The sequence below is a fragment of the Saccopteryx bilineata genome, chromosome X, assembly GCF_036850765.1.
Source record: "Saccopteryx bilineata isolate mSacBil1 chromosome X, mSacBil1_pri_phased_curated, whole genome shotgun sequence".
Classification (NCBI taxonomy): domain Eukaryota; kingdom Metazoa; phylum Chordata; class Mammalia; order Chiroptera; family Emballonuridae; genus Saccopteryx; species Saccopteryx bilineata.
This window is the reverse complement of record NC_089502.1, coordinates 108,885,494-108,913,270: the sequence shown is the minus strand read 5'-3', so window position 1 is coordinate 108,913,270 and position 27,777 is coordinate 108,885,494. Positions and strand designations below refer to the sequence as shown.

General features: G+C 60.1%; 1 protein-coding gene across 3 annotated transcripts; it reads right to left on the bottom strand.

Moving 5' to 3' along the window:
• Nucleotides 1-1,600: 1,600 nt before the first annotated feature.
• On the bottom strand, nt 1,601-27,777 carry FLNA (filamin A). Of its 3 annotated transcripts, none has more exons than XM_066250038.1 (48): nt 27,648-27,777; nt 24,100-24,587; nt 20,922-21,170; nt 20,710-20,807; nt 20,443-20,590; nt 19,831-19,949; nt 19,661-19,738; nt 19,407-19,569; nt 19,106-19,306; nt 18,426-18,563; nt 18,217-18,340; nt 17,962-18,098; nt 17,660-17,853; nt 17,418-17,531; nt 17,190-17,333; nt 15,569-15,692; nt 15,321-15,481; nt 15,145-15,235; nt 14,889-15,058; nt 14,503-14,620; nt 14,142-14,404; nt 13,329-13,926; nt 13,064-13,237; nt 12,826-12,988; nt 12,587-12,747; nt 12,323-12,493; nt 11,800-11,923; nt 11,553-11,709; nt 10,699-10,888; nt 10,523-10,546; nt 7,964-8,211; nt 7,764-7,859; nt 7,482-7,584; nt 7,254-7,394; nt 7,013-7,141; nt 6,634-6,807; nt 6,376-6,537; nt 6,080-6,283; nt 5,852-6,004; nt 5,624-5,746; nt 5,251-5,517; nt 4,987-5,124; nt 4,683-4,798; nt 4,036-4,168; nt 3,107-3,283; nt 2,712-2,930; nt 2,424-2,627; nt 1,601-2,077 (listed from the first exon to the last, which is right to left on the bottom strand). In XM_066250038.1, exons 2-48 carry the CDS (start codon nt 24,470-24,472, stop codon nt 1,890-1,892), a joined length of 7,944 nt encoding a protein of 2,647 aa, XP_066106135.1. In that variant the 5' UTR covers nt 24,473-24,587; nt 27,648-27,777; the 3' UTR covers nt 1,601-1,889. The 3 variants fall into 3 exon arrangements, with proteins under 3 accessions (XP_066106135.1, XP_066106136.1, XP_066106137.1); XM_066250039.1 differs by having other exon boundaries at nt 24,100-24,508; nt 27,648-27,747; XM_066250040.1 differs by lacking the exon at nt 10,523-10,546.

Below are 27,777 nucleotides of genomic sequence, written 5' to 3'. Positions count from 1 at the left end.
TGTAGGGGCAGCTCTGGGTGACTCAGGGAAGGAAGGTCTGCCCCGTATATGCACTGTTGGGTGCCCAGTGTGCCGAGGGGGGTAGGGGGTGCATTGGGCGACCTCTATTCCACCCCTGGTGCTGGACCTCTCTGTACCCAGCTCTGCCTCCTCCTGTCCTTCTCCAGCTGGGCAGCTCATAGAAGCCTCCGGAGTGCACCTACATTCATCCACTCCCAGCCTTCAGTGACTGTGGGAGAAGTGGTGGGCCGGGGGTGGGGCCTGACTTTATTCAGCTGTGTCCCGTGGAGACTGGCCACCCAGAACCTAGGGCTGTAGTCCAGCCCAAGGTAATGAGGATCCAGTGCCACTCTGCTCCTGTGTCTGTGTCCACCCCATGCTATGGAGGGGCAGGATTGTGGGGGAGGAGCCCTGCCAGGGGCTTGGGGAGCCCACGTGCTCCTGGAAGGGGCACGGCCTGCACTCCTGGGACTGCCCAGTTAGGGAAGAGACTGAAAGCTGATTCTTGTCTAGTTTTAGGGCCCTTCCCCTCAAGTGGGGGAGGAGTCTACCTGCAGCCCATGGCAGAGGGCTTGGGGTGGGGCTTTGGGCAATTTGGTTTAGCTTTTCAAGTGGGAGGTGATGGATGCGGAGGCAGAGGAGGGGACAGTGAAGTGAGGGGTACTGATGGCAAGAGGGAGCCATGGCAAAGCATGCTCAGGAGGGGAGGGCAGGACAGGCAAGAACATCGGGGGTCAGGTGGGAATTGAGGCAAATTCTGCAGTAAGCTTGCAGTTCCTTGAATGCTGCCACCTAACTGCTGAGGGGCTTGTGACAGTCCCATATCTGGGGGATGGTGGCACATTCAAGATGCCTAGAAGGGCCCTGGCCGGTTGGCTCAGTGGTAGAGCGTTGGCCTGGTGTGCAGAAGTCCCGGGTTCGTTTCCCGGCCAGGGCACACAAGAGAGGCGCCCATCTGCTTCTCCACCCCTCCCCCTCTCCTTCCTCTCTGTCTCTCTCTTCCCCTCCCGCAGCCGAGGCTCCATTGGAGCAAAGATGGCCCAGGCACTGGGGATGGCTCCTTGGCCTCTGCCCCAGGCGCTAGAGTGGCTCTGGTCACAACAGAGCGATGCCCCGGAGGGGCAGAGCATCGCCCCCTGGTGGGCATGCCGGGTGGATCCCGGTCGTGCGCATGCGGGAGTCTGTCTGTCTCTCCCTGTTTCCAGCTTCAGAAAGATATAAAAAAAAAAATGCCTAGAAGGCCAGAGCCTGCTGTGGTTTCAAGTCCGGTTATCTGGCCCGCCCAGCACTCTGCATCCTGCATCCTGGCCGTGGCTTGCTCTTTCCCGAGGACAACGTCTACCCTGGTGTGGACTGGGACAAGTTCCCCAGGCCCCGTTCTGGGTGTGCTACACACCCCGTGCGCTCCTTGATCTGAAGCCAGGGAGGCAGAGGAGGCAAGTGCAGATGGGGCCTCCTGGAGTCAGGGGGTTGAGGGCTACAGCAGGAGCCCCTCGGTGCCAGGGCAGTGGGAGGGATACAGGATGGAGATTCAGTGGCCCCTGCCCTGAGCCCATGCTTTGATCTCCCATCTGCGCTCTTGCAAGAAAGCTAGAACCACTCTCAGGAGAATGGAAGCTGAACTTTATTCCTCTCGGCTGGGGAAGAGAACTAGCAGGTGGCCATGCACAGGCCCCCACCCATCACCCTTCCCAGAACCAGAGAAGACAGGCGGAGCCGCTCATGGCTCCCTCTGCTCGCCTCTCTCCTTTGCCCAAGTGGAGGCAGGTGAGCGCAGGGCAGGGGTGGCTGCAGTGACGGGATTCCGGGGCTGAGGGGGGGCTGGGAGGGGCGGGTGGGCATGGGGGCTCTTCTGGTCGTGGGAGTCGCCACCGGCACAGGTCTAGCGCTCAGGGCACCAGGACACGGTAGGGGCTGCCTGGGATGTGCTCATCGCCCCACTTGACAACCAGTGTGTACTCCCCCTTGTCCTTGAGCAGGTAGGAGACGCTGTAAAGCCGGCTGCCCACGTGCTTCACCAGGATCTCCTCACAGGGGGTCCGGGGGCCGTGCACGCCCACTAGCAGCATGTTGTTGCCTGGTAGGACAGCGGGAAAAGAGGGGAAGGGGCCTTAGTCTCAGGCTCCGAGTCCACTATTTTCAACTGTAATTACACTGACCCCCCTTCTTCTGGCCTGTGTCCAACCCCGCCCCCCTCATCTGTTCCAGGGCAACAGGCCTTTCTAAAGAACTGCCAGCACCACCCTGCCCCCTGCCCCCACCTCCCACCAGCATAGGAAACTCCAGCTCCTTCAGGGACTTTCCAGAAGGGTAGGGGAGAGGGCAAGGGAGGCCCAGATGGGAAGCGGCTCCAGAAGTGACAGCCACACCCCCAAAGGCATTCCCATCCCTTCAACCCCCATTCCTGTGTTCCAGGAACCCACCCGCTTTGCTGCAATCCACCGTGAAGCTGCTCTTCTGGCCCACGTAGGCCTTGCTCAGCCCCAGGCCCTTGGCCAGCACCTTGCTGGCGTCAGTGGGACCTGGGCCTGGGGCGCCGTGCTGCGGAACACTGGCAGTCTTGGTCAGGGAGTCCACAAAGACTGACGAGGTCTCATGGAGGCTGTGGTTGCTGACAAGACGGGGACCTGTGAGGCAGAACGAGTGGGGCTCAAGAGGCAGCAGAGTGCCAGGCATTGGGTTGGGCACTAGCAGGCGGGTGCAAGGCTCACCTGTGACTTTGGCCTTGAAGGGGCTTCCCCCAATGTGGTAGGGACCACCATATTTGATGGAGATGAGGTAGCTGCCAGGTACCATGGGGGTGTAGGTGACACGGTAGCCCTCAGGGCACTCCTGACAATCCATCTTTACCTTGGAGGGCCCATCGATGGTTACCGACAGGGCGCCAGCTCCCGCATTGCTTGTGTTCACGATAAACTCAGCTGGGCTCCCTGGGGGCACAGGTCAGGCAGAGCTGTTCTGGCCCGTTTCCTCAGCCCAGCTCCCCACTCCCCACCCGACAGCGTAAGCTTTGTCATTCCTGTATGCCTCTTGTTGTCACTGAGACCTTAGAGGAGGGGCCCTGGCAGCTGTGTCCACGCACTGGAAGCCGCACCCACTGACCTACCCGTAACGCCACCTTCCAGGCCAGCTCCATAAGCAGACACCAGGCCTGGGTCCCCTCCGTGCCCAGGCTCCCCAACTCGGATCTTGAAGGGGCTTCCCGGGATGTGGGTGCCATTGAACTTGACGTCAATCAGATAGACGCCATTCTCCCGCGGGATGAAACGCACGGCGTACTTATCTGAGGAGCAGAGGGGCACGCTGTGAACCTGGGGCGCCTCCCCCAAGCCTGAGCCAGCGGCATCTGTAAGGACCTCCCCTTGCCTTCCAGCGTGAGTCTAGCAGGTGCGCAGAGCTCACTCGGTTTCTTCCACGGACCAGGCCGGCACCCACGCCCCATAGCACAGACCTCCTAAAACCCGAGGGGTGAAGCTTTAGATGTCCAAACAGCCTATCGGGGCTAATTTGGACTGAAATCTTTTACAAGCAATACACGCACCTCACTGCTGCTCGGTTACCATGGACTCCATACGCCCTGCATGTTAACTGGGGCTCAGAGGCAGGCACGAACTTGCTCAAGGTCCCACAGCCAAGGGGGGGCAGGACTAGGCTGCGAGCCTGGTGAAATTCTGCCCAGCAGTCACTCTCACCCTCTCCCATCCTTGGGCCCCCCCAGGCCTGTCTGTCACTGCCACGCCCTGGCTAAAGGGCCGGGCAGACCCTCGTCTGGACTTGAGGCCTCTCATTCAGAAGACCGTGTCATACTGCCTGCTGAAGGCTTCTTCTTTCTAGCAGTCGTGAGTGGTGAGCCAGATTCCCAAGGGCATGGGTCAAGGGTAGTGGCAGGGTTGCCCGGCTGAGGGAGCCCAGGCGAGTGGGTCCTGTCTCAGCTGCTTACAGAATATGCACCTTCCTTTCGTACTCTCAGCCTGCTGCTCCCAGCGAGGCCAGGGCCACAGGTGGCTGGGTGGCCGGGCAGGGACAGGGCCTCACCTTGGTCGATCTCTGTGACATAGCACTCCTCCAGGGCTCCTGAGGGGCTGTGCACCTTGGCATCGATCGCCCCCTTGGCCCCATTCAGGCTGACTGCAAAAGAGGCTGGCTGGTTGACCTTTAGCCCTGACTCCTGGAAGCACAGACATGGTTAGACAGGGTGGCTGGGGGGAGGGCGGGCAGGGCCCTGGAAGCAGGAGGCCCACAGGGTTGCACTTACCCGTCTGGTATCCAACTTGGTTTAAAGAGGGAGAGCCATTGATTCTCGAGGGGCAGCAAGCCACAGGCACACGCCCCAGCCCCCAGCCCCACGCACTCTGCACACACACACCTGGGCGGCCCCACCCTGTGGGCAGCACTCAGCTCCTGCAGGCTGTCCCTCTTTAAACCTCAGCCCTGGTGCTCAAGGGGCACGGGCTTCTGTTCAAAGCCTTTAGACCTGAGACACGAGAAAAACTCCACACGGTGGGCAGGAGTGCTTCCTGCCAACCCTCAAGTGTGGGCTGCGCCCGGCCAGAGCAGACACTCGACGCCCTGAGCTGGGCTGGGCGGGACACTTGACACAGGGCCGAGGCCTGCTTTGCGCAGTGGCTCTGGTCTGGCCGGGCCCAGGAGCCCCAGGTGGGCGGTTTCTCTCAGTGCCTCACCTGAAGACTAGAAACAGTGAGGCGGCGGGCATCGCCAGATGGAGAAGCCACAGGTACCACGAAGGGGCTGTCAGGGATGTGCTCGTCGTTAAACTTGACCGAAACCTCATAGTCGCCTGGGGAGGGAGAGAGCACAGAAGGAATGACGGGAGGCCCGCCTGGCGGCATGCAGGCCTCCCCCTAAGGGCTTGGGTGGCCCCGGGCCAAGGTGGAGGGTGGGAGCTGAGCAGGACTGTACTCACAGACCCAGACCGACACCCGCACTGAGCCGCTGCCTCCCCTCACCCATCTCGGCCCTGCGTACCTGGCTCCTGGACCACATAGGCCACACCGCAGGAGCCATCTTTGCGGTCCTCAAAGGAGATCTCAGCCTTGCTGGGGCCCTCGACAGCAATGGCCAGGCCCCCAGCTCCAGCTTCCCTGGTCCAGATGCTGAATTCAGCTGTGGGAAAGCAGTGTCTTCAAGGAGGGCTGCAAGCCCTGGCCTCAGCCCCATCCAAGCTCGGCCGGTCTTCTTCCACCCCCACCCCGCCCAGCAGAGTAAGAACCTGGCGGGTCGCAGGCCTACCTGGCACTCCAGCTTCAGCCCTCTCCAGGCCAGGGCCCCCAGCACGAACCTTGTGGGCTCCCCCTTCCCCTAGGGGCCCCACAGTGAACTGGAAGGGGCTCCCAGGCACATGCTGGCCCTTGTACTTGACGCTGACCGTGTGCATGCCCATCTCGGCAGGCACAAAGCGAATGCAGTACGTGTGGTTCTCCCCTTCCACTATTTCAGCTTCATGGCTCTTGCCCGATGGGCTGGTCACCTGGGCTGTCATGTCTTGGATGCTAATTTCTGTAGGTGGGGGACAGCCTGATGAGCAGGAGCGCCAGGCCCCACCTTTCTGCTTGGGGCTACCAGGACGCCCCGGGACCCCTCCCTGGCTCCCTGTAGCACCTACCAGGGATCTTTAGGCTGAGGTCACAATGACTGCCAACATTGGCCACTGAAGGGGCCCGTCGCCTGCGTGTGATGCTCTCTTTCACCCGGCCCTCGCCTGTCACCTTCACGGAGAAGGGGCTGCCTGCAGGAGGAAAGCATAGCCCACACCCCCACAGGTTACATTCTGGCCCTGGGTGCGATAGATAAAGGTCACCTGGCCACGGGAGGAGGGGCATGCCACACTCACCAGGCACATGCTGGTCTGCAAACTTAATGTTGATGATGTAGTTTCCAGGCTCCGTGGGGCAGTAGGTGACCCTGCATGTGCCATCTTCCAGGTCCTCTGTGTTTATGTCCACCTTGCTGGGGCCCTCAATGGATAGGCTGAGCCCACCGTAGCCTGCAGGAGGGACATTCCCTGAGCCAGGGAGCCACACCGTGGTCTCATCCTGGCTGGCAGTCCACCACCACTTACCAGCATCACGGGTGTCGATGATGAACTCGGCGGGCTCAAAGGTGCGCCCTTCGTGGAGGCCCTGGCCTGAGACCCGCACGCGGCTGGCATCCCCAATCTCCGACTGACTGATCATCACTGGGATGGGGCTGCTGGCCACGTGCTGGCCGCCCTTCTTCACGTGTACTATGTGCTCCCCTGTCTCCTTGGGCACGAAGGAGATCCCTGGGCACAGAGCGGAGCTGTCAGCCAGGGAAAGGCGGGCCCCCACCCCAGCCTTCCTCCTCTCCAGAAGGCCCTGCCCCTCAGCCTCTTACCCACATGGCCATTGCGCAGCCGCTTCAGCAGACAGGGCTCCTCCCGGCCCGAGGGCGGCACCACAGTGGCCGTCAGCAGGCTGAGGTCCGTCTCCGAGATATTGATGGGGATGTCAGCAGCAGAGCCCACCTTCAGGTGGGACATGCGCATAGAGTCATCACCTGGCAGGGGATAGTCACTGAGTATCCAGGAGCAGAGAGAGACTACACCCATCCTGTCACCTGCCTTCCTCCGTCACTGTTCCCGGTGGCACCCACCTGTCACCCTGGCGGTAAAGGGGCTGCCTGGGATGTGCTGCTCATTGTACTTGACTAGGATGCTGTAGTCACCGGGCAGCACAGGCAGATAGGAGACACTACACGTCCCATCCTGATTGTCAGTGCAGCTGATTTCTGCTTTGGATGGGCCCTCGATGGCCAGGGACAAGCCCCCTGGAGAGAGTCATGGATGAGGGCGAGAACTACACCCAGGGATGCTGTACCGATGAGGAAGACGCCTCCCCCCCCCCTCCAAATAACCAGGCAAACAGGGTAGCAGGGCAGGAAGTCCTATTTGGGAGTGTCTCGCCTGTGTCCAGCTCTCCACAGGATGAGGGCATCCCCTGGCACACACGTCAAAACGAGAGCTGCCACTCACCCTCTCCTGCATCCTTGGTGTTGACGGTGAAGACAGCAGGCTTGTTCACTACTCCATGGGTGAGGCCAGGCCCGTAGGCTGTGACATGGCCACAGTTGACGTAATCTACATAGAACTGCAGGGGGCTTCCTGAGGCAGGAAGAGGGGTCATGTGGAATGGGAGCCTGTGTTGCCCCCAAGTCTGTCCTCCCCCTAGCCCCAGGCCTGTATGAGGTGATGGCAGCGTACTGTGGGGGCTCACCTGGGATGTGCATGTTGTCGTAGCGAATGTCCATCTCATGAAGGCCAGCTTCACTGGGTGCGTAGCGCACAGTCACAGTGCCATCCTTGTTGTCGGTGATAGCCGGCTGTGCCACCTTACCAGAGGGCATCCGCACCTCCCCTGAAGAGCAATGCGGCCTGGGTCAGGGCAGCCCACGGGCCCACCCTGGCCTCTGTGGCTTTCAAGCACCTTCCTGTTCCCACTCACCAGTGATCTCGCCCTTCTTGATGGTGAAGGGGATGACAAGGTCGAAGGGCCTCAGGCTGGTCACATCTAGCCCATTGACGCCCACCATGGGTCTCTCTGGGGCCTGCAGAGGAGGCAGAGAGCCCAAGCGAAGGGCTGTAGAAGCCGAGGGAGTCTTAAGCAGGAGGATTTGGGGTCCCTCCTCACATGTGCCAGAACGGTGCCTTGTGGGACACCCAGCTGAGCAGCCCCCAAACGTTCCCTCGAGCTAGCCGAGCTGGGAGGAGGCGAACCAGGCCTTACCCAGGTCTGCTGGCCACCTTGCGCGTAGGTGTATGATGGGGCCAGCTGCTGAGGTCGCAACGGAGGCTGTGCTGTGGGCTGGTCCCCAGCCAGAGCCTGCAGAGCAACATACAAGAGCTGGAGACTCTGTCATCACAGAGGAACCCCGGGGACAAAACCCCTGGTCCCGCCCAGCCCCTTCACCCCCAGCCCCTTCTGACCGTCACTTGGAAGGGGCTGTTGGGTACGTGCTCGCCGCCAAAGCGCACACAGATGACGTATTTGCCCGGCTGTGGGGCCGTGTAGAAGATGTCAAAGGTGCCATCCTCATTCTCTACCACGTCCACATCCACCTCAGAGCCATCGGGTGTGCACACAGTGCAGGTAACCTTGCCTTTGCCCGCAGCCTTGGTGTCCACGGTAATCACCGTTTCCTCCCCGATCTGGATGGTGGGGCCGATGCCAGCACCTAGTAGGGCAGGGCGGGTCCCCAAAGGGGAGCCAGTGCGTGAGCTCGATGCTTGGGCCGCTCCCATCCGCCTACTGCCTGCCCAGGCCTCTCACTGCCACCACCAAGCACAGCCAGGCCTCCCGCCCCTGCCCCCCAAGCTGGGATGGCGAGTAGTTTCTCAGAAGGCAGGAAAGGTTCCCTCGAGCCACCTCAAGCCAGGGAGTCCTGTCATGGGGGTCGCCCCCATGTGGGAAGGCCTGACAGGTGACAGCCAGGTAGGTATTTGAGAGGAAGGGCACGCCTGCAGGCCCATGAGGCTGCTGCTACTGTCAGGGCACGAGTGTTTGCTGCCACCTCCCTGCCAACTCAGCCTCAGCTGGTGCTGTGGACCACGCTGACCAATGCCAGTGCTGACTGGGCCCACAGCTGCCTTTGCCCCGTGGCCTGGCCCTGGCCCCCAGTGCCGTGTGCGGACGCAGTGAGGCGGAGTCCTGCTGCAGTGTGGGAGAATGTGATTCTTGCCTCCCACCACCCCCCAGGCCTGAAGGGGAAACCGGAGTTTCCTGACAACTGAGAATGCTTGCTCGACCGAAGGCTTAGGGTGAGGGTGGCTGGGCACAGCCCAAGCAGGCAGGGAGTTGGGAGCAGGGAAGCAGGGAGGCAGCGGGGTTAGCACCCTAGCAGCACAGCACACAGGCAGTGGCGGCACCCAGAGGGAACGGGGACAGGAGGACCAAGCCACGGCCACCGCCTCTAGGTTGCAAGGGCAGAGCAGCTGAGCAGCCTCCAGGGCCCCAGAGTGCCTGAGAAAGGGGAGGGACAGTGACGTTATGATCTGGACTTCACAGTGGAGCCTCAGGGGGCTGTGGACGGGGAGGCCTCAAAGGAAGAGGCAAGCTGGCCCCTGCCAGGGAAGCCACCGGGAGCATGGAACCCGCCCCAGGGCTACATTCAAGGGCTTCTCCAGCCATCCTGCCACTGAGCTCCCCTATGGCCAAGGGCTCCTGCTGCCCGAGGCTCCATACTGGCCTCCCACAGCTCCCCTGAGCTCTAAACCTGGCCACCTGTTGCCCACTCTGTCCTGGGAGGCCTCACCCATCCATACCTGGTCTCCCAGCTGGGAACCGGAGCCCACCATCTAGCTAGTGGTTTGGGCCCCGACCTCACAGGTACCCTCGAACCCCCACTTTCCCCCCATCCAGCTCATCAGCAGATCTTCGCTGCTCCGTCCTTCAGTACACCCCTCTTCCTGGTGTTCCCCTCAAGTCCCATTACCACAAGCCTGGTGCAAGCCACTTTTCTGGCTGGTCTAAAAGTGATTTTAGCTCCCCAACTGGGCTCTGCCTGTTTTGCACACAGTGGCCAGGCAAACGGAGACCACTCCTTCAATCAAGGCTTGACCCTGCCACCTCTAGTCCCCAAGGACCTGTCCCCCTCCCCTAAGCACACAGGCCTATTATCTCAGATCACAGGGCTTGCTCTGTACAGCAGAGGAGCCCCTGCTGCAAAACCCCAGCCATCCACCCTCTGGCACTGGCTGGTCCGCCCAAGCTCTGGGCTGGCAGCCTTCAGAAGTTCCTAAGTAGTCGTCGCCTCTTATTGGTGTCCCTGCCTGTGGCTGGCTCTCCCCTGCCACGCCAGAGTAGGAGACCCTCCATGCCTGGTTGGGGACCCTCTGAATAACGTCACTGCTGGGGGAGTAGGGGGAGGGAAGGAGGCAGGGAGGGTGGGTAGGCCACTGAGTGCACTTTGGGGCTCTGAGGCTGGGCCGGGCCCCGCCATGCTGGCCGCCCAAGCAGTTAATGCTGGTACTACTGCACTACCAGCTAGCCCCACCCACTCATGCAGGCTGCACCTCCCCCGACCCGGGACACAGAGGCCCCTGGGAGGTGGGGATGAGGGTCTGTGGATCTGGCCAGGGCTGTGGACTCCCGCCTGTCGGGGGAGACCCCTTGTCCCCTTATCCAATGCAGGAGCCCTTGACGTGGAAGGAAGGAGAAAGGCGGGCCTGCTGCCCTCCTCCAGGGCTTTCCTGGGGTGCCGAGATCCTCAGACCTCAGAGCCCCAGTGGGGTGCCTCTCAGGATGCACCTCTCCCCAAAGCTCTCAGCTGCAACCCAACTTCTTAGATGGGGAAACAGAGGCCCAGAGAGGGGAAGGGCCGGAGCGCTCATGCTCGGCTCCAGAGGCCTCCCTGGACCCTAACGCTCCAGCCCCCACCTCTATCCCTGCCAAGAGCTGCAGCTGGAACTGTCCTGGGAATCAGCATGGAAGAGGAAAGGAAGCTGCCCTCAGGGCAGAAGGGACATTGGGAGTGGCAAGCAGCTTACCTAGCCCGTGACCTCCGATTGACACTGAGGTGAGAGGGCAGAGAGCAAGGAGAAAGGTCAGGTGAGTCACTCAGGGGGCGGCCCCACTCCCACACGCTGCCCCAAGCAGCGAGCCCTTGCACACAGGCACACCCAAGCCCCGTGCTGAGCGCCGTGGCCGATGGCGGCTGGCTCACCTGTGACCGTGCACTTGCTGGCATCCCCGGTGGGCACGGCACGAACACGGTACGGGGAGAAGGGGATCTCATCACCGCCGTACTTGATGAGGATAGTGTAGCGGCCGGTCACATCCGGCACGTAGGCCACCGTGTATGTGCCGTCATGGTTGTCTTGGATATGTGTCTTCTTGGGCTTACCCTCAGGGTCCTGTGGGACAGAGCACAGGGGAGAAAGGTGGTTCGCCAAAGCCCACCTAGGCCCAGAATGACCTCAAGTTCTCTCAAAGCAGCAAGCGTCAAGCATGGCTGCTGCAGGGAAAGCCTTCAAGTCATTCACCCTCCACGACCCAAAGTAGCTGCCTGCATCCAGCTTTGTCCTTTACTTCCCCACTGGCAAGCTCCAGAACATAAGTCCCAAGATGCCCAATGCTCCCTGCCCCCACGTGCCAACAGGAAGGGCCAGGGATCTTGGTATCCGTTCGGTTTTATCCCCATGAGTACCTCTCAGCTCCCATCCTCCGCCAGGGCCAGCCCTATCACTAGGACTACCCTGGACGATCTCAAGGTCCTTGTACTTTACTTGCCCTATGAGAATGTTACAAGTAGGCAAGCAGAGGAACTAAAGGCTTTTGTAATGCGCTCCAAATCAGGAGGGAGCTAGTGCGTGGGTGGGAAGCCAGTGCCTGTCACCACCAAGATACCGGCGAGAGAACTGCCTTGGCCAGCAGGACTGCCAAGGGAGACCCGTACTGCCCCGGCTGCACGCCATATAGGGCGCACTGCTCTGGCCTCTGCTGCTCCCTTCCTTTGCCTTCCTTGTGCCCGGAGTGGCGCTCAGGCAGGGCCAGGAAGCCGTCTAGAAAACAGCTCACCGTGATCTGGACAGCCAGCAGGCCTTCCCCAGCATCCTTTGCATCAATGGTGAACTCCACAGGGAGGCTGGCGGGCACGCCGGTGGTGTTGAGCCCAGGGCCACTAGCCTTCACTTTGCTGGCGTCGTGTGTAGGCAGCACCTTGACCTTGAAGGGGCTGTTTGTTGGGCCAGGGCATTGTGAGTGGTTAGGAAGGCTCTTGATGCTCCACCTGCCACCCCCACCCTGGCAATGGACGCCCTCTTACCTGCGGGGCACCTCCTCATCCCCATAGAGCACGGAGATGCTGTAGGGCCCTTCACGGCTGGGCACGTAGTTGACCGTCTGGGTGCCATCGGCGTTGTCCACCACTTCTACTGGCTCCGCCAGGCCTGGGAGCAGTCCCAAAGACACAGCCTCAGCCAGGTCCCTGAGCCCTCGGTCCCACCACACTGAACGGACAGGGCTCAGCCATGCACCCAGCCCACACTCCAGGCTGCCACCACACTTGGCCCTCATCTACCCAGCCCAGGAATGGCCACAAGCCCTCGTGACACCAGAAACTCATCCGGGGGCCATCCTGGACCCTGGTCCTCTCTCCCTCCTGCCACATCGCTCGGTGTCCAAGCATGTCCGGTCTACCTCCTTCTGGTCCTGTCACCCGAGGCTCCTCTATCAACTGCCTGCACGCCTGCTCCAGCCTCTGCATGCCGGGCCTCTGCTCTCCTTCCCCGGCCCCTCAAAGAGCCCCGTGCCCTCCCAGCCCTGTTCCTACGCATATGGACACTCGCCTTTGGGTCCCTGCACTTTGACCTGAAGTGGTGCCACACCGGCCTTGCTCGTGTCCACCTGGAAGGACTGAGGGAGGTTGGCGCGGACCATGCCCGGGCTCAGGCCAGGCCCAGAACACTTGACCTTGGTTGCGTCTGTCACATCATGCACAGGGACCTTGAAAGGACTGCCTGGGTGGGGGGCACAGGGACGGATTCTGTGTGAGACAGAGTGCAGGGCGAGTGGGTGGTCCCAGTCCGGGCCCAGCCAGCCTGCCTCCTCACCTGGCACCTGGTGGCCGCCGTAGGTGACATTGAGGCTGTAGGTGCCAGCCTCATAGGGGATGTACTCAACCGAGCAGCTGCCGTCCTTGTTATCCATGCAGGACATCTTGGCCTCAGAGGGCCCCTCTACAGCCAGGCCGAGGCCCCCCGTGCCAGCTCCCCTGGGCCAGACAGACAGCCGGTTAGTCCCGGGCTTTCAAGGTCCCTTGCAGCCCCTGCCTCCCCAGGCGCTTGCGCACCTGGTCTCCACAGTGAACTTGTTGGGCTTGTTGGTGGTACCGCTCTGGATGCCTGGCCCATGGACACGCACTCGGGAGGGATCGCAGCCCTCGGTCACAGGCACCTGGAAGGGGCTGCTGGGCACGGGGCTGCCATCGTAGGTCACGTCCACAGAGTGGAGTCCTGCAGGACGGCAGGCCGGTAAGGAGGCCAGGCCAGCCTGCCTGCGCCCCACCTCTCTCGGGAGCCCACACGTACCCTCCTCGTAAGGCGTGTACTCCACTTTGTAGGTGCCGTCCCCGCAGTCCTGCACGTAGGTCTCGGTCAGGTTGCCCGAGGGATTAGCCACACGAGCCTTGACATGTGGCCCTCCGGTTTTCGTCAGAGCCCGGGCATCCACGCTGAACTCGGTGGTGGCCTCCCGGAAGACGCCTACAGGGGGCAACGAGGGGGAGGCATGGGCGCCAGGGGTCCGGGGGCCCTGGGCACCCTCAGTTCCCTTATTTCACAATGGGGGGCTCACCTTGGCCCTCAATGCCAGGCCCATAGCACTGGACACCTGAGGTGTCTACTGCGGGCTCCACCTGCAGCTTGCTGGGGAAGTTGGGCACAGGCTGGCCACCATATTTGATGGTGACAGTGTAGGCCCCAGGGCAAAGGGGGATGTAGGTGATGGTATGTGTGCCATCGCCGTGGTCCTGTATGTGCACCTCGGCGGGCAGCCCCGCCTCGGAGCGGATCTCAATGGTCAGCTCGGCACTGCCCGCACTGGAGCAATCCACATGGAACTGGCCGGCCTCACCAGCGGTTGCCCGCTCCAGCCCGGGGCCCGAGCACTTGACCTTGGATGCATCAAAGCAAGGAACCACATGGGCCTTGAATGGGGAGCCCGGGATGTGGGTGTCAGCGAAGAGGATATTAATGTTGTAGTCCCCTGGCTCCGTGGGCACATAGGACACAGAGCACGTGCCGTCCCCATTGTCCAGACACTCCAGCTGGGCCTCACAGGGGCCTTCCACCGTCAGGCCCAAGCCGCCTGTGCCGGCACCCTTGGTGTCGATGGTGAAGCGGGCAGGGGAGCCTGCACTGCCCCCCTGGAGCCCTGGCCCAAACGCCTTCACCTGTGGGAAGAGGGACAGGTCAGGAGCTGAAGCCGCACCACCTCCCCGATCTCTGACCCAGACCCCACTTCCACCTGCCCCTTCTTGTTCTGCCTTTCCTCCCCCGTGGACAGGGACACAAGTAGGCCAGGGAGAGCCACAGGCCATAAGGACAACAGTGATGAAGGGTGAAGGCGTGTCTGGAAAAGATGGGCCGGCCCCCGTACCTCAATTACCTTACTGGGCTTGGTAGGGGGCACCGCTTCTAGAGGAAAGGGGCTGCCAGGCACAGGCACGCCATCGTAGGTCACCTCAACCTCGTAGGACCCCTCCTCGCGGGGCACAAAGCGCACGACACTGTTGTCAGCCCCCAGGCCAGGCTCCACCTTGCAGGGCACGGACGCACCCGAGGGGCCCACGATCTTAGATGCCACTTTGCCTTGGCCACCAGCACCCTTTGACTTGACTGTGAATTCTTGGTCTTTGCCAACGTCCACCTCTGTGGGGTTGACGGAAGAAGGGAAAGACCTGTGACACTTCGCCCAGGCAGCCCCTGAGGCATCCTCAGTGACCACGACAAGGGCCCCAACTACTTACTTTCTCCTAGGCCAGACACTTTGATCTTGCTGAGGTCCAAGCTTGGAGACACCCCCAATGAGAAGGGGCTCTTAGGAATAGGGTCCCCTCCATAAGTCACACTGATGCCCACCGGGCCCTGGGAGCGGTGAGAAGGGCAGAGTCACAGGTCACGACCCCGGTCTACTTGGACTGCAGCTTCCCCACTGAGGCACGCGGGGTGGACCGAAAGGCACCGGCCCTCCCCTTTCAACCCTGGCCCTCCGTGCCCACCATCTCCCAGGTGCGAAACGAGAGGGGCTGGAAGCCTCCTGCAGCAGCCCACCCAGCCCGCTGCTCAAGGGCAGCCAGGGCTTGGTGCTGTAGTGAGCGGGTGCAGCTGTGCGGGGAGGGGCTAGGGCAGCTACCTGCTGTACAGGAGTGTACTTGACCGTGTAGGTGTTATCATGGTGGTCGATGATGTCCACGTCATGCACTGCATCCCCCTTGGCCAGCCCTGAGAACTGGACGTCCAGTTTGCCTTTGCCGGCGGCTTTGGCATTGACCGTGAAGTGGGTGGGTTTGCCAAGCTCAACGCCTGAAGAAACAAAGAGACCACGTCGGGTCACTTGGCCCCAATCCTCCTTGAGGTCCCTGACCTCCCCAGAGGGCGCTCCTCCTCACCAGTGCGGCTGAGGCCAGGGCCCTCGGCCTTCACCTTGCTGGCGTCATGGGAGGGCTCCACCTTGACGCGGATGGGGCTGGTCGGTGTGGCCTGCAGCGGGCGAGAGCAGAGGCCTGAGAGGAGAGCGGCGCCCCAACACCCAGCAGTGTGAGGGGTGGGAAGCAGCAACACCCACCTGGTCAGCAAAGAGAACCATGATGGTGTAGCTGCCAGCCCCACGGGGCGTGTACTTGACCGTAAAGGTGTCATTGTCATTGCGAATGATGTCAAAGTCGATGTCGGCCTCGGCAGGGCCAACCACGCCAGGGGCACACTTGATGCCGATGCTGACATCGCCTGTAGCAGGAAAGGGAGTGGAGTGGAGGCTGGGGCCTCACGTCGACGCCTCGCCCGCTGGTCCACCCCCCGGAGGCAGGGCCTTACCCTGGCCGGCTTCCGTGCAGTCCACAGTGAAGTAGGTGGGCTCATGAGCCTTCAGTCCTGTCTTGGCCACGCCTGGGCCGTACACCTTGACCTTGTTTGGGTGGCTGCCAGCTCCCACGTTCACCTGCACAGGACAAAGGTAAGTGCAAGGGCGTGGCCAGCCTACAGAGGCAGGGGGTTCCTTCCTCCACTGCTGGCTGACACGCAAAATGTGCAACCACTTTGGGAAGGGCTCTAGTGGCTCCTCAAATGATTAACCATAAAATGACCATATGAGATCATTGTCTGCACACTTGTACCCAAATAATCATAGTGGTACTACTCACAACAGCCAAAAGGTAAAACACACCAAAGGCCCATCAAAGAATAACTGAATAAAATGTGGTCTAATCTATACAATGGAATATCATTCAGCCATGAAAAGGTGGTAAGCGCCTGGCCTGCGGCAGTGCGGTGGATGGGCCGTCGACCTGGAATGCTGAGGTCGCTGGTTCAAATCCCCGGGCTTTCCCAGTCAAGGCACATATGCGAAGCAACTATAAGCTGATGCTTCCTGTCCCCCTCCACTTCTCTCCCTCTTTCTCTCTCTCTCTCTCTCTCTCTCTCTCTCTCTCTCTCTCTCTCTCCCTCTTTCCTCTAAAATCAGTAAATAAAATCTTAAAAGCAAAAACAAAATGGCCCTGGTTGGACAGCTCAATTAGTTAAGCAGGGGTCCCCAAACTTTTTACACAGGGGGCCAGTTCACTGTCCCTCAGACCATTGGAGGGCCGGACTATAAAAAAAACTATGAACAAATCCTTATGCACACTGCACATATCTTAAAGTAAAAAAAACAAAACAGGTACAAATACAATACTTAAAGAACAAGTAAATTTAAATCAACAAACTGACCAGTATTTCAATGGCAACTATGGGCCTGTTTTTGGCTAATGAGATGGTCAATGGGCTCCTCTCCCTGACCCAATGAAAGAGGTGCCCCTTCTGGAAGTGCGGCAGGGGTCAGATAAATGGCCTCAGGGGGCCGCATGCGGCCAGTGTGCTGTAGTTTGGGGACCCCTGGGTTAGAGCATCATCCTAAAGCACAGAGGTTGGCGGTTCGATCCTTGCTCAGGGCACATACAGGAACAGATTGATGTTCCTGTCTTTCACTCTCTCTCTTCCTCTCTTAAAAAAAAAGTCCATAAAAATTAAAAAAAAAAAACAGAAAGAAAAGGCAGGAAGTACGGATTCATGCTAATGTGTAGAAAAACCACAATGAAAACATAACGTTGAGTGAAAGCAACCGGATACAAGAGGCCAGATATTGCATGATTCGATCTCTAGCAAATGTCCAGAACAGACAAGCCCACAGTCAGGAAGCAGGTTAGTGGTTTCTCAGGGCAGGGGGAGGAAGACTTCGGGGGCAGAGGAGTGTCTGTTTGGGATGATGGAAACGATATAGCCTTCAATTGTGGTGAGGACTGCATAGCTCTGAATGGCCTCAGAACTACTGAGCTGTGTGCTTGACATGGGTGAGTTGTAGGGGACTCAGTTTATAGCGAACAGATCTAGATGAAAACCAAGCAGGGACCCTAGGGAGATGTGCTAAGGACTGTTCGAGTCCTGCGGAGAGCTGGCTCACCCGGAAGGGGCTGTTGGGGATGCTGACGCCTCCCCAGGACACCATGGCTGTGTGCTTCACGGGCTTCCTGGGCACGTAGGAGCAGCTATAGGTGCCGTTGCCATTGTCCTTGACTGATGCCTCCACGGGGCAGCCCTCGTTGTCCTGGAACGTAGGCGGTGAACTGGTCAGTGCCCAGATCTGGGGACCTGCCCGCCCCTCACTCCACGCCATGGTTGGGGGCCCCACCTGCACTTGAACCCGGAGAGGGGCCTTCCCGCCGTGCTTAGCATCCACGGTGAACTCTGCTGGTTTGTTGACAGCCACGCCTGTCTTCTCCAACCCAGGGCCACGTGCCTTTACCTGTTGGGAGGCCACCCAGATCTCAGGGGACCACATGCACAGAGTGGCAGGAACACAATGCTAGTGATAGCAGCCCAGGGTCCGGACCCAGTCAGCCCCGACCCAGGCCAGCAGTATGTGCCCGTTACCCGGTCTGGATGGAAGTCCTGCGGTGCCTCTCGGATGTCAGCCATGAAGGGACTGAGGCGGATATCCTCACTGTTGCACAGCACGTGCACAGCATACTCGCCAGCCTCCTGGGGCCAGTAGCGCACGTCACAGGAGCCATCTCCCTTGTCATCACATTCAATCTTGGCCTGTGATGGGCCTTCCACCGAGAATCCTGACAACAGCCAACAACTCTATTTGCTCCCTGGAGCCTGGCAGGAGCGGCATGCGCACCCTTGGTACTCTCAATCCCCAGGTGCCCACACTGGAGCTTTCAACTTACCGAGGGTGCCTACATCGTCCCCAATGGCCTCCACCACGAAGTCTGCTGACTTGCCAACGATACCACCCTCCAGCCCGGGACCCCAGGCCCGCACCTTCTGATTGCCACACTCAGTGCCCACCTTCACCTCGAAAGGACTGTAGAAAAGAGACACACAGGGAGGTGTGAGGGACAGCGCCCCGGAGGGGCACTACCCTGAGAGGGGTGGGCGGTGTTTGCACCACAGTGGTTTTGAGCACTCTGCTGGGGCCTTACCTGCGCCCGATGTTCTGGCCACCCCATGTGATTGTGACAGTGTATGTGCCGGGGACTGTGGGGTAATACTCGAAGCCAAAAACACCATCCCCCAGGTCCTTCTGTTTCACACGCTCCTCACCCTCTGCCAGAGACAAAGGAGGGCTTCAGTCCTGCCCGGCAGCAACCCTGCTGCTGCCATCGCCCGCCTCAGCCGCAGGCCAACTTACTTGGACCCTTCACAATGACCTTCAGCTCCCCGCTGCCTGCGCCCTTCGTGTACACCTTGAAGTCGGCAGTCTCCTTCACCCGCACACCCTTGGGCTGGAGGCCCCGGCCGACAGCACGGCAGGCACCTGGGTTACATGCTGTGGGCAAAGGGCCCACTAAGCCACTGGGAGTTGGCACTGGGCAACCCACCCCTTGCTTCCCACAGGGCTGGGCCATCAGGATGGGGGTGGGGACTTTGAGAACTTGGCCCTAGGAGATAATGAGGGACATGCAAGTAACAGCTGAAAGGGACCGTGACCCCAGGACCTGTGGCCCAGACCAGGATGCAGCAGGCCTCCTCCCACCTGCTCCACAACAGCCCCCCCCTGCCCAACCCTCCCCTCCCAGAAGAAGACAAATCCAAGTACCGTTGACCCTGTGGGCAGAGCAGAGAGCAGCAGGTTTCTAGACAGCTGGAGCAAGTTCTTCCGAAGGTGAAAGCGTGAAGTGAGAGACGGAGAGGGCAAGAGGAGCAGGAAGAAGGGCCCCAGCAGGGGACGAAAGAGAGCTCACCCAGACAGTTTGAGCACAGAGACCTAGCATGCCAGGGTGGGGAAGGCTGGGGTGGGACTCTCCAACTGACCCTCTCATGGGAGGCCCCAGCAAGGGGTGGGGAGTAGGGCAGCCAGGACCAGCCTACCTTGGCCAACAGTAACAGTGTAGGGGCTTCGAGGGATGGGCACGCCAGCGAAAGTGACATGCACCGTATGGACACCCTCCATGGTGGGCTGGTAGCTGCAGCGATATGTGCTATCGCCCCTGGCCTCCAGCTGAGTCTCCACAGTCCCCTTTTGTCCTGCTGGGTCCTGGATCGTGACCTCTACCTCACCTGAGCCAGCTCCTGCCACAAAGTACCAGGTTAGCTCCTGGAGCCCCGAGGCTGTTCCTGGGCCCCATCGACTCTCCTCCCCAGACGGCCTGCCGCAGCAGCCTCCCTTCACCTGCTGTAAAGATCTCAAAGTACGTGGTCTTGTTGGCGATGTTGCCACTGGGCTCCAGGCCGGGGCCCTGGGCCGTCACTTTGCTGGCATCACCCTGGGACTTGTCCACATACACCTCAAAGGGGCTCTTGGCGATATGTTGGCCAGCAAAGAGCACAGTGACCTGTTTCCAGGAGGGGCAGGCTGTGAGAGTGGGGTCGGGGCCCTGTAGCCACTGTCACTGCTGCAAGCCTCCCCATGGGCTGAGGGCTCACCTTGTGAGTCCCCGTCACCTCGGGGACATACCAGACAGAGAAGGTACGGTTCTTGTCGTTATTGGCAGTCACTTTTGCCTATGGTAGGAAGAAGCCCATGAGACTTTGCTAAGAGCGTCCCCTTCAAATGGAGGCACCACTATGGCCTGCCTGCCTGCAGGTGGCCTTACCTCCTCCTGGTGTCCAGCTGGGTCCTCCACATACACTAGCACCTCTCCCTGGCCAGCACTTCTGGTCTCCACAGTGAACTCTGCCCGCTTCTTCACCATATTGCCTGTGGGCTCGATGCCTGCCAAGGGAGAATGAGGCCTGGATTAGCTGTTAGAGCCACTGTCTTCCCTCCATCCGGTCACCCTCAGTAGCATCTCCTTCCACAGGTTCACACCCCCTCCCTACCATACCGGTCAGAACTGCTCAGAACTGGGTGAATCAGTTCAGCGTGAACTCCTGTGCATGGAGCCTGGCCTTGGGCCCCAGCTGTACTTTTGCTGTGACAGGCCTGGGCCTGTTTTCTGGAATGCTCGCTTGGGTTTGCCTGGGCCCTTGCTCCTACGTGATACCCTAGCTGGGTTTTGCCTCCATCTACAGTAAAGTGGCTGGGTCCTCCCTCCCCCCAAACATGCTCTACCTTGGGCTGATGGCTAATCACAAGTGGCTATTTGTGACTCTCAGGAGGCATTTGATAACATAGGTGCCATGTGCCTGAGGAGTCCCGGGGACTTTCAAATTGAGAAAGGACACTGTCCCACACGGAGGGCAGTGCACAGGCCTGGCTCCCTCACCTGGCCCATAGGCTCGGGCTTTCTTTGGGTTCAGTTTGGGCCTCAGGGGAGCCCCTGGCTTCAGCTTAGCCTTAGGAAACTGGGATAGGTAGGTCATGACGGAGTGTTCATCCACATTGGGGTCCACAATCTCCTCGGGGGTGATCACCTGTCACAGGCAGAAGACAGGAACCATTTGGCCTCCAGGCCTCAGGTTCCTGGAATGTGAACCCTCCCCCTGCTGGAGCTGTGTCCCCTGGACAGCCCTAGCCAAGCGGGCAGGTGTACCTGAGGGATGCCCAGCCAGTCATCGGCCTGCTGCATGGCTTCCCGCGCATTGTTCACAGGCTTGCTGGCATCCCAGGAGTCCCAGTCAGGACACAGGCCTGCGGTACAAAGTAGACTGAGTCTAGAAACCACTGGACCCCCTTGTAGGCCATACCCACTGTCCTACTCATAGACAGCTCCATCCCCTTGCTCCCTATTCCCACACTCCTCACCTGGGGCACAGCTATCAACAAGGGCGCCCAGGGCTCTGCCACTCTGCCAGTCCCGACTAAAGTTGGTGATGGGCAGCTGTGGCAGCTTATTCTGGATCCAGCCCAGGAGCCTCTGCTTAGGTGTTTGTTTCTTGGCTTCTTCATCCTCCTCCTCATCCCACATGGGCATGGAGATGGAGTAGTGCAGAATCAGGGTCCAGATGAGGCCCAAGATCAGCTTCAGGTTCCCATCCACAATGGCCTTGCTGTCTGGGAGGAAAATGTGTGGCGGTGTTAGGCAGCAGGCCAATCTGAGTGTCCCTGTGCATGTACCATGTGCATACATGGGCTTCTGTGTGTCTGTGGGGTGTACACACAGGGTATCAGGTGGCTCCCAAGCAGTGGGGAGTGTGGCAGCACAGGGAACCCCAGGGAGGAAGAGGCCCCCTGTGGGACAGGGTGAGCCTTTTCTGCCCAGGACCCCTAAGGGGGTACAGGTGGTTTCAGAGGTGAAGGGGACTTCTGAGAAGAGACGAGACACCTATAGACATAAGATAACAATACAACACAATGAGACAGTGTTGCCGGAAGCCCTGAGAGACCAGGGGAAGGACTGATGACAGCCACAGACTGTAGATGGGGCCAGGGGAGCCTCTGCAGTAAGCAGGGTAAGTGCTTTGCAGCAACCCAAGCAGGAGCCTATCACCCATTTCCAAGGGTGTCTAGGGAACTGGCAGGAAGAACAGCTCAGCCCCCGTGGGCCTGGATGCCAGGATCCCTGACCTGCTGCTGGCAGGGGAGGGAGAACTGAGGCCGAGGAAGAGGAAGTCTGGTGGTTTGGGTGGTTGGGAAATACAACTGCTGCCCCAGGGTGGGTAACATGAGGCAAGGGAAGTGGAGGTATTGGGCAAGGAACCTTTGGGTGGAGGGTACAAGCCCCACCTACCGCAGAGCCAAGCTGGGAGTCAGGCAGCAGTCAGAAGCACCAGTTGGGTTGCACAGCACTGATTCGCTAGGGCTCAGCAGGGATGATGGGCAGGACACATTCTAGGGGGCCTTGCTTTCCCACCCCAAGAAGGTGGGCAGAGCCACTGAGGCTGGGTTGGGCGCCCAGGGCCCAGCTTGGGAACTAGGGTGGCAGAGGCCATGGGTGGGGTCCTTGAGTCCTGCTGCCTCAGCAGAGCCCAACCAGCTGCTGCCTGCCCTCCTTGCCACCTAACGGGCTGCTGGGCTGTGGGCGGGCAGCCACCAAACTAACCACAAGGGAAGTGGTTAGGGCGGGCACCCTATACCCTGTCACCATGGAAACCCCTTTGGGCTCTGGGCCCCACCCAAGGCTCTTCTGGGTCTTAGTCTCAAGGGGTGGGGGTATGGGAATAGGGCTCAGAGAAGGGTCAAACTTTCTAAGAGCTCATCTTTGAAATCCTCGCTGTGTCCTCACCCCACTCCCAACCCCCAATCAAGAGAAAAATACTTTTCTAGTGCGTCAACCTGAGGCTGGGGAGAAGGGAATGGACACCTCCACAAGGGCAATCAATGGCAGGTGTCCTCTGAATCCAGTGGGCAGCACCTTGGGGATCAGCTGAGCCACTCAAAGTAGAGTATTCCCGGACTGGGGTTGGCCAGAGTCCCGCACCACTGCCTCATACTGTCCGCAAATGGTGGGAAGGTGAAGAAAGAACTTTAAGCTAGGGGTGACAAGAAGTTTCAAAGACCATGGACACAGGACCATCCAGGGCTTCCTACCAGACCCCCAGCCCCAAAGTTCTGAGGCTTTCTGCGACCCACTATGGGACACATAGGCCAAGTTCATCAGCCCCATTAGGTCAGGTTGGGCCAGCCCCCTTATCCATAGGATGCAGGCCTAGGTCCTCCCTAACCCCTTAACAAAAGAGAGAGGGAAGGGCCAGGCTGGGTTGGGAGACTGCCTGGTTGGATGGCCCCGCCCCATCCCACCCCCTTTCCCCAGCCCCTGGGCCAGCCTCCCCCCTCCTTCCCCTAATCACTGCGGCTTTCCAACATTTTTTTGCCTTATATGGCAAAGCTCTGGGAACTAGGCCTGCTCCAGCCAGCTCAAAAGAGAAGGGAGGAGGAGACCCCCCCCACACACAGAGACAGCTGGGGTGTGGCCCGCCTCCCCACATCCGGTTGCCCCCCCACTCAAAGATCCGAGATGACTCAGCTTGGCTAGGCTGGGGCTGGGGGGTGGGCCTCAGCCTCCACAGGCATTCCCAAGAAAGAGGTGAGGCCTCGAGACTTGGAGGCACCTGAATTTTGGTCTCTCACTTTCTCAGGCTCCACATGGACCATGCCAGGCCAGGGGGACAACTCAAAGGCCCCTTTCAATTCTAGAGAAAGCTCATGCCTCTTCTCTCTCTGCTGTACGCCCCCCCCCCCAAGCCACCAGTTCTTGTGCTTGTCCCTGAATGGGTTCCATATTGAGAAGAGTCAGGGATGCTGCAGTAGCAGGCAATGCCAACATCACCAACCCAGTGACATGGGACACTGGGCTGGCAGTGAGCCCAGCACATGCTAGAGTACCTCCCAACCAACTCTGGCATTCTAGATGCAGAAAAGCGAGTCCTACATGGAAGCAAGAGTTTGGACCAAATTCACCCGTAACTTAAGTGTCTCAGTAGACTACAAACTAGCTCCCTTCACTGGCTGACACCAAGACTCATCTCAGGTGCTGGGGGCTGGAGCGATCTCTAGTGGGGAGACATCTTCAAGGGCCAGAAAAAGCTCAGAGCCTTTAAACAATGGAAACCACAAGCTCCAATTCCCTTGTTTAGGAACCACAGAGGTAACTGAAAGCCAGAAGGCCTTCTCCAAACTGATGTAGGGAGTGGAGAACCCCGGCCTCCCCCTGCACAGGGATGGGGCGCTGGGCGCAAAGCCAGAGCCTGGACAGTGCCCACCCTCCAGGCCTTCTCCCACAGCAAGAGAAGCGGCAGGGGCGCGGCCTGCAGAGGATGTGAGCTCAGCCTGGGCGCGGCGGGCGGGGGCGCATAGCGGTCTGCAAAGCAGCCCGGCCCGCCTGCCAGCGCGCCTTTGTTCTCGAGACCCGCGTGGAGCTGGGCGGCCGGGGGCCCCGGGAAAGCATCGCTACTCAGGGGGGTGGCTGGAAAGGGTCTACCCGGGGGAGATGGGAGCCCCTGCCCTCGCCCTCCCGGCACCACGGGGCGGCACGCGCCCTCACCGATGGACACGAGTTTGATGCTCTCGCGGTCCAGGAACTCGAGCGCCACCGACACGTTCTCGAGCTGCATCTGGCGGAAAGTGGGCCTCTGGTTGTGCTTGCGATGCATCTTCTTCTGGCTGAGCACCTCGAGCAGCGCGATAAGCCGCAGCCCGTCACTCAGGTCCGTCTGCAGGTTGGCGATGCGCTTGCTCACGCATTTGAGATGCTCATTGCACCAACGCGTGAACGTATTCTGCTGGATCTTTTTCCACGGTGCGTCCTCTGCCAGGTCTTTCTCGGTGGCCGGCATCTCGGCGTCTCGCGTGTCGGTACCGCCACCAGGAGCCGCGCCCGCCGCGCTCTGGCCCGCTCGGGAGTGGGAGCTACTCATTTTGAGGCGCGAGGAGCCGAGGGGCGGTGCTGCAGCCTAGGCGAGGGGACGGCCCTTTAATTAAAGTCGCAGGCACTCCGGAACGCAAGGGACGATGCGGGCAGCGGAGGTTGCGCTGTGGAGACAGCGAGCCCTTTAAATGCAGCCTGGGGGCGGGGTCACGACTGGGCGTGATCGAGGGTGGGGCTTCTGGACCCGCCCGCCCCTCCTCGCCTTTTGGAATGTTCTCCCAAACCGCCCCCCCCGCCCGGCAGTTTTGAGCCGACCCCCCAGACTCGGAGGAGGTTTCCACGGACCCCATATGGGCAAGGATGTACTCAAGCTCCACGGCCTCACGCCAGCGCTGCAGGAAACGCTGCAGCGAGGAAAGGCTGAGCAGCGTCTATCCTGGACCACTTAGTAATCTCCAGCGAGCGTGCCATACAAGGGACTTTCCTTCCCCGTGGGCCCTGCAGGGGGTAGCTGGGGCTAGCTCTTCCTGAGTCACGTGAACTCCGCCGCGTCCCCGAAGCCCGGCCCTGACCCCACCCCCCGGGGCTCCAGCATCTGGGGTTTCCCCAGCCACACCCTGTCCGGTGCCCGGCAGCAGCGGGAAGGGGCCGTGTCCTAAGGGTGAGAGGTTGGAGAGCTTGGGTCCCGGGCCAGGCGCTGCACCAAGCGCTTTGAGCGCGTGCGCCAAACCAGGGAAGTGGCCTCCGGCGGAGCCCGGACTTCAGATTGCGTCCCAGGCTGCCCCCCAAAACCCTCTGCCCCAAGCCAGCCATTCCGCTCTGCATAGCTCTGGTCTGTGCACCTGCGCCCCCAGATCCTCACTGCTTCCCTCCCCCCTGCTCCACCCGGGAGGAAACAGGGCACTGGGCCAGGAGGCTGCCAACACTCCAGGAGCAAGCAGTCTTGGAAGGGACCCATCATGCCAATGGGCACTGGCAGAGGGTACCGTGTGATATGTGCACAGGCAGCGAGTGTGTGCCTGGGGTTGCTGTCCATCTGGGGCACTGGGGGTTTCCTCTCCTGTCTGAATGGGTCCTGAACCCAGTGTGACCCAGGAGGCCACCAGGAAGAGGGCCACAGGGACCCTTCCATACCCAGAGTGGCCTGCTCAGGGCTTCCAATAAGGCGTGGCAGGCTCTGAGCACCTGGGTCTGGATGTACTGTGGCAGTGCACAGGGCCCCCCTCCAAGAACAGGGGGGGCCCCAGAGAACTGAGGGGGGCAAACCACAGAAGGCTGCCGAGGAGCCTGCTGAGGAGCTGTACTGTGTCCCTAGGACAATGGGGAATTATTTACTCAAAATTGATTTTCTAGTAGATAACTCTGGAGACAGTGAGGAGGCTGCTGCGGGGAGAGGCAGACCAGCAAGAGGCCTGTCAGAGACACTCACTGCCACCCTCTTCAGTCAAGAGAAGCCACCCTAGTCATAGCTTCATCCCAGAGTGGGCTTATTCTTCCCAGTCCCATGTACCCCCCCCCCTCTCCAGGAAGTTCCCTTCTTTAGGTCTCTGTCCCTCCTGCTCAGTTCTTAGGTTGAGCTGCAGACTAGTCATAATAAAGTTATCTGCTAAAGACCAGTGAGTGGGACAGGAGTTCCTGGGTCAGCCAGCATGTCATGTCCAAATATGGTTAACTCTTGCATGACTAAGTGTCTGGGACTATGGTCCCAGCCAGCATCTTCCCTGCCCTTTAGCATGCTCACTTCGGGGCTACCTGTCACCCCACTGGTTTTCCTCACAAATGGTGGTGGTAGGGACTTCAAATGGCATTTTACAATCTAGGACCCACCACTTATGCACTCTCCCCTCTCTTGACCACTTTCAACCACACTTGCACAAAACTCCATACCAGTGTCTTGGTAACTGGAGTGGAAGTGGGAAGAATTGTGAAGGGGAAACCCAGATGGACCCCTCCCTGCCAGAACCCGTTCAAGACAAGCTAAGTTGTCCTTCTGCGCCCCCTGCCCCACCAGAAATCAAGTTCCCAAGGACAGGATTACTTCAGAATTGATTTTCTTTTCACTAAATATCATTCACTGGGTCATCTGTGTTCATTCCTTAATCTTCAGAGAGTAGGGAAATTGTGTCAGAGTAACTGACCAGTAATCAATTCCAACAGAAGGGTGGACAGAAGCTAAGTGTCCTGGCTTCCAGCCCTAGGCTTTCCCTATGGGGGGGGCAGGAATGGGGGTGTAGAGGGTTCTTGTCCCTAGGGGACATACTATTACCACCAGATGGCGCCCCATCCCAAAACCCCCAGATCAGGCAGTCTTTGGAAGCCTAAATCCAGTTCTTTCATATTTTCCCTTATTTGGAGTAGATTCTTGGATGTTAGACATACTCTGCCCCCACCCCACCACCCGCCCTCAGACCCCAGGCCAGGACCTTCCACAGGGGCACTTCAGCTGGTGAAGAAAGCCTCAGAATGGCACGGTGAGCAGAGACCTGGTGCTGCAAGTGAGGGCACTCGTTTACTGAGCTCCTACCTTGACCATGCAGCCTGGAACATGTGCACGTGTGGGCCTGCCAGTGGACTGCACCTACCTTCCCTGGCCCTGGGAATCTGAGCACACTGCTGCTCACATCCTGGCTAGCAGTGAACATCCAGCTCAGAGCCAACCTGGGACAGGGCCCAGGGCCCAGGGCCCAGGGCCCAGGGCCCTGCCCAGGAACCTGGCCTGTCTGAGGAGATCCTGCTTCTCATACCTGGCTGAAGCCCTGCCTTGGCCCCCATGGGCTACCCACTGTTGCCCTCCCAGGGGCACATTGGCTGCAAAGTGTCCTTCCAGGTAGCCACTCCTCTTCACCCCACGCTATTTCCTGCTTTTGGGACTGTCCTTCCCAGTTATGCAGTGGCCAGTTCATGGACACCCACACCAGCCCATATCCTGCCAGATGCTCAGATACCCTCTCTCTCAGGGACCCCATGGCCTTGGGCTCCCACACTCCTGGGTACAGACACAGCTTCTCGGGTACACTAAGGAAGGCAGCCTCTGGGCACCGCTCTCCCAGGAGCAGAGGGCGCCTCCACAGTGCTCACGCACCCCAGCTGCACTTGGCTTGGTTTTGAGTGCACGCCAGCGCCTGCATTCTCAGGGCTTATCTGTTAGCCTTCGCCACCCCCGCCCCGAGTCCGCGAGCAGCGCGGTGACCATCCCGCACGGAGCCCCGCCGCGGAGGCCTCACCTGCTGTCCCTGAGGACGGCCCACAACCGCAGGGTGGCGCCCGGCTCGCCTTCGGGCCTGCGCCCGGCGCCTTGGGGCTCCGCTGGCGTTCTCTGAGCGCCGCGCGCCTCTACGCGAATGGGTCGCTGCC